Source organism: Pseudoliparis swirei, chromosome 18 (genome assembly GCF_029220125.1).
Source record: "Pseudoliparis swirei isolate HS2019 ecotype Mariana Trench chromosome 18, NWPU_hadal_v1, whole genome shotgun sequence".
NCBI lineage: Eukaryota > Metazoa > Chordata > Actinopteri > Perciformes > Liparidae > Pseudoliparis > Pseudoliparis swirei.
The window spans coordinates 20,391,519-20,397,257 of record NC_079405.1 but is presented as its reverse complement, the minus strand read 5'-3'; the positions used below and the strand labels follow the sequence as shown (position 1 = coordinate 20,397,257).

Genomic DNA, 5,739 nt, shown 5'->3' with positions numbered 1-5,739 from the left:
TCAGGGCCACACACAGCATTTACAGCTATCATTAAAGATGGTACCAGTTCCACACATGTTCAGATAGGTTCGGCCTCCTGCACACATGTAGAAGCTGGCTTTGTCATCTGGGTTGGCGTACATGCCGTCGGCCTTGTCTTTGCAGAAGCCACGTCCTGGGATAGGGATAGTTGTCTTGGTGGATGGAGCAATCGTGGTACTACTGGGTTTAGGGGTGGCTGTGGAGGGGGTGGCTGTTGAGGTTGATGCCCCAGTGGTAAAAGCAGGTTTATTGGTTGTGCTAGTAACACTAGGTGTCTTGGTTGTGGTTGATGGAACTGGAGGCATCTCTTTGACAAGTGAAAAGCACAGAAAGACAACATATAACCAAAAGGTCAATTTTGTGAGAATAAGGCATGCATAAATGGAAACACTGGTTCCCAAAAACCTGCCAAGACCTTTACGCTGCACATGATCACTTCATTATTCTTGTCTTACCAACATTGATGAGCTTGCGCAGATGGTACAGCAGAGGATGGCTTCCCTGTCCACAGAACTCTCCTTTAAAGTCATCCAGATCCAAGGCCCACACAAAGGCACCGCCATATTTCATATCCTTCATGTACTGGACCTGAGGATTAAACAAGAAAATGAGTCAGACAAAAGATATTTACACATCCACATGCCTCTTGAATTCCACCCTGCACACCAACCCTAGATATGTGATAGCTACCTTGATGTCATAGCTCTCCCTGGTGTCGAATCCCACCCACTCGTTGTTCTTGCTGGCAAAAGGAACTTTCTGGTCATCAATCCACTGAATGGTGGTACCCTTCAGGAAGGTGCAGATCTGAAATACCAGAATAAAGAAATAACCTTGGATTGTTCCATCTATCCATCCATTCTACTCTATGCATTGTATTTAGTTCATACTTCACCTCATAGTAGGACCAGAATCCAGCTTCACGTGTGAATGGTCCAGCTGATGCAGCTCCGCTAGCTGGGGCTCCAACACCAGTGTTTGATGATGTCAGACGGAAGGTACGACCATAAGCAGCAAATCCCAACATCAGCTTCTCCACTGGGGTGCCTTTGTCTCTCCAGTATTTCATGGCAAAGTCCTGAAAAGGAAATGTAAGGATAAATGACCTGGATTTGTTAATGCATGCAGGAGCAACTCACTAGTTTTAGTGACTCAAAAACTCATTTTTGCACTTCCATAAAGTTGGGGGCTTGTGAGAGATGAAGCAGCAAACCATCTAGTCCTCTTTAAGTTTCCTGCCTAAAATGCAACTGACTGCATTATCCCTTTAGACACATAGCTAGTAAATTCCCAGCTCAGTTAAAACTCTACAAGCTGTTTGTTATCATCTAAGCAGTTGTATTTGATATTTCATCGCATCCATTTTCTTTTTGCTTTTAGTACATACATTGAAAATTAGTTATTGTTGCATGCCTGATGCATTCTATTATCCTCTTCTCGTTTGGCTCTCTCCGAAGGCGGTCGCATTTTTCTCTCCCTCTCCTCCCCATGACCTTCCCTGCTTTGCTCCTATCGTCATGTCTTGTCTTGTTCTATTCTTGAGAGACTCTCTCCACATAACTCTTCTAACTAAAAACCATGGATTTGATCAACTGGTCTCTCAACGCAATTGACACCATCTTCTCGACGAGAAGCTCGGGTTCAGGGGAACCTACCCGTCCTACCAGGACGTTTGCAGCTGGTTACACGATGGACGCGTGGGAACGTTGGCGTGTCGTGTGCCTAGCAGCCCTTTCCGTGGAGGACGTAGAAGACATCTACCTATTCGGAACTATGATTACAGGATTTCTGCTGTTTGGATATGGCGCTGCCCTGGCTTATCGGAAAATTAATGAAACTGTGACAGCTGTTAAAAGCCCCCTAAGGCTGCCCGCATCGATTTGAAAACCTATTGGAAAATGGGAGGAAAATGGTGGGATAGAAGTTGCACAAATTGAATGCAGCTACTGGAAGACCAAACAATCCCAATCTTATCTGCTTTCGGCTCCCTCAACCAGGGCCGACCTTGGGGCCGTTACTGGAACAACAACTCCCCTGAAGTTCGCTGAAGTGAGAATCTCTCGCATTCCCTCCCCCCTCTCCACAGACACCTGTGGACTGTTGACTATTTCTCAGGACCTTTTCAAGGCTGTCTCCATGGCAACGACCATCTTGCAATCTGAGAACAGTCTGTTTGTGGCCTGGGTGAAAGAATGACAACACAAGCCACTCACACACAAACTTTCAACACACTGATACACATTCACTACCCTCACCCCCCATCCCACGCCTTCACCTGTTTCCGGTTGCAAGTCATGTTTAAATGTGTGTGCTTATGTGCTGAGGTGTGTGTGTTCCTGCTCCCACACTGTACTCCGATAGGAGCGCAGTCTGAGGGCTGTTCTCCTTGCCTCTCTACCCTCATGTTGTGCTGTAATCTTTCATCCTTTACGTCTCTTCCGGGAGTGAACGCTGGCGCGTTTAGCTGCCGCTGCTCTCCGGTTGTCTTAACTGTAACTGTTTTAATGTGTTGTACGGCAACTTGAGTGCCTTGAAAGGCACCTTATAAAATAAATGTATTATTATTATTATTGAGACAATACAATTAGATTGTGGTTTCAGAAAAGCCAGGGAAAGCATGCCGACTTGCATACTGCAAAATACTACCAAATGCAGGAGGACATCCTGGTATTTTTTGCACACTATTTATTTGTAAATACTGAAACTGTTTCTGGCATACGGTTTGAAATTATGAGTATTGGCTTGACATCTAGTCTCCAGCTCCAAGCTAAATTACACTAATGACATTTTCTGGTTTATTGTTACAGACTTGTAAAATATGTAACTTTTCCTCCATATATTTATTGTACGCTGATATTTCCTGAAAAATGTAAATATATCTGTCTGTAATTAGTTGTTCCTCGTCACTTGATATGAGATGGCTGTCTCACCCTGGAAAATAAGCGATGGAGGACGATTGTGCACCAATATGGCATTAAACCTTACGCAATTCAACATTGACAACAATGGATTGGAGGGTACAAGTAACCTGACATGTGAATGGCCCCTTACAGTGTTGAAGTAGATGAGGTCACCACTGTCATGTGAGCCGCGGTACAGTGGGCTGTTGTGTCCGGTGGATCGCTCCCAAGCACCATGGAAGTCATAGGTCATCACATTGATGAAGTCCAGATGCCTGGAATGAACATACAATACTGATGAAGACTAGCTATTGAGCCATACTATGATCAAACATTTTTAATTGATATAATATAATAGCATTTTCAATAACACTGCAGTACTTGGCAATCTCAGCAATCTCATATCCAGCATCGATAGTTCCCTTTCCAGCAGACACTGCAGCAGTCAACATGAGCTGAAGTTGGCCGGAGGCCTTGGCCTCAGCTTCGTAGGCTTCAACAAGTTCCTGCAAGTAAAGACAATTATTGTATTTTGAAAATATGGTGTTAACAATGCAATATATAGATATGTTCCTTATGACTCAAGAGTTCATGACCCACCTTGCAGAGCAGACTGAACCTCATCTTATCAACTGCAGGACTTCCACGAGATCCAGGGTACTCCCAGTCCAGATCCAGACCATCAAATCCATGAGCTCTCAGAAATTTAATGGAGGACTGGATGAACGTTTGACGGTTGGCTGGTGTGGACACCATGATGGAGAACCTGAGGAAATTAGTTTTGCTCTGAATAGGACATATACTGAAATGCATTCAAGCTTTTGATCATGACATATCTCATGCTTCTATTTTTGTCTAAATGCCTTGTTTAGGATATTTTTAAAGAAGCCCACATTTGATAAACAAAGTTGAAACACTTACCGAGCTGAGCCAAAGTTCCATCCACCAACAGCCAGTAAGGTCTTCAGACTGGGGTTCCTTTAAAACACATGATTTGGTATGATTTGTTTAATGCAGAATAATTGAGTTGACAAAGGCCTGTTTATCATACTCAGTTTTTGTGGATATATATATATATATATATATATATATATAAACTGGGATTATTTTTAAATGTAATTCATTCTGGTGTGAATGTTTAATATCACGGAAAGACAAGTTCTTACTTGCTCTTCAGGCCGTTGAAGGACTTGTAGAGGGTCTCATCATTCCATTCATAGGTAATCAACTCGTTTTTGTTGTTGATGATGGAGAAAGCATAAATCAGGTGGGTGCACAGAAAGGGGTCCACATTTTGGGGTGTGTATTTCCCAGTCCCAGGTCTGTACTGCGACCAGTTAGTGAAATAACACACCATCTTGGAGGCAGTTGCTGGATATCAGTGAAAGCAAATCGGAAGTCAGTATTGCACTTCACATCTATTATTTTCAGACACTTTAAGTCATTGTCAATACAAACTTCAAAGTCATAATTGTTGTACTTTAAGTGTAACTTACCCAGCTGGCACATCACCAGGCACAAGCCTATAAAGAGGTACATTTGAGAACAAATTGCAAATATTAAGTTTAGTGTATCATGTGATCAAAACAGGTGACATAAAGCACTGAGGAATGATGACGGTTTACCTGCTAGAATAGTGAATGTAGTCATCTTGATTTTCAAAACTCCCAACTTATTTTTTTCTAGAATAAATAAACAGAAAGGAAAAGACAAAGAAAAATAAAAAGAATATCATTGTTGGAAATAGTACAGAATGTACAACTTGACTATAACTATGGCCTAACCCTCTAGCCTGTAAACCAATTTTAAGTTGGTGCACAATAACTCCCCTAGAGTGAACTATCATAGTTTCTTTCAAATGATTGTGCTTGTATGAGTCCAACAATATTAGTCAATTATATATAAGTTACCCCAAAGATTTCATTTATAAATATAACTAATGTTGCAGGTGGAACCATGTCTGGATGGTTCCATTCCAGCACTAAAAACAACTGCAGCATTTCCCCAGCTTATAAAGTGCACTCTACATATGTTTGTCTGAAATCTCAGCCATACCAAACTAGAGCTACATCTCAACAAGAACTGACACAGCTGAATTCCGAGTGCAAGCTTACCGTCGGATCTCAGAAGGAACCTAATGCATACACGGTTTCAAACTTCTTATATACATGAGGAGCAGGACACAAGTCCTCCTCACATACCATGAAAGGGAGGAGGGCAATAATGACACGCTCTTTATGTATGTACAGACGGGGATAAGATAAGTCACATCAGGCCTGAACCAACATATGGTGATAAGCGTTGGTACATGGTGGAGACAGCTTGAAAAACAAACCATTTCTCTGCTTGATAGGAGTCAATTTAGGCCATGAAATAAAAGCTTTCACCTCGAATATTCAAATCAGCAAAACAACAATTAAGAGTATTACTGTACTGAACACTGTTAAGCTGTGTTTTTATGTTTCAGTCATTTGTCAGCAGGTGCTACCATGAGAACACAGCTCAACAATGTCCTGGAGCTGTCCAAGGACATCGTCGCCTCACATAGAGTAATCATGCTGTCTGTTCTTAAAGAGCTAATGCAGTGTTTTTAAGAGCATTAGCAGAGACTGCAACTGGGATATATGTCATTGATTAATACAGAATAATGTGAGACTGGGCTGGTTCGTCGTATCAGTGTGGTTCATCAAAAAATATTTATTAGGACCACATTGTGCAATTCTGCTTCCTGCTGCTACTAGAATGAAATTAAAATTAATTAAAATAGTCAGGTTGGAGGGTTGTAATACCAAAACAATAAGCTGAAGAAAACTCTGA

The 5,739-nt window shown here is 41.9% G+C and overlaps 1 protein-coding gene across 2 annotated transcripts; it reads right to left on the bottom strand.

Annotated features, from left to right (window-relative positions):
* LOC130208493 (chitotriosidase-1-like) lies at positions 1-4,572 on the bottom strand. Of its 2 annotated transcripts, XM_056437664.1 has the most exons (12): positions 4,548-4,572; positions 4,419-4,445; positions 4,089-4,293; positions 3,844-3,900; positions 3,523-3,688; positions 3,304-3,428; positions 3,074-3,197; positions 918-1,100; positions 713-829; positions 478-610; positions 291-329; positions 1-218 (listed from the first exon to the last, which is right to left on the bottom strand). In XM_056437664.1, exons 1-12 carry the CDS (start codon positions 4,570-4,572, stop codon positions 1-3), a joined length of 1,419 nt encoding a protein of 472 aa, XP_056293639.1. The 2 variants fall into 2 exon arrangements, with proteins under 2 accessions (XP_056293639.1, XP_056293638.1); XM_056437663.1 differs by having other exon boundaries at positions 1-329.
* Between the last annotated feature and the right edge of the window lie 1,167 nt (positions 4,573-5,739).

Bases quoted from the DNA above. Each gene is read 5' to 3' on its own strand.
- LOC130208493 (XM_056437663.1), bottom strand. From the start codon at position 4,572: ATGACTACATTCACTATTCTAGCAG. The intron at 830-917 runs GTGAAGTATGAA...CTGGTATTTCAG, and splicing joins GATTCTGGTCCTACTATGAG to ATCTGCACCTTCCTGAAGGG. The intron at 611-712 runs GTAGCTATCACA...TTTAATCCTCAG, and splicing joins GGGAGAGCTATGACATCAAG to GTCCAGTACATGAAGGATAT.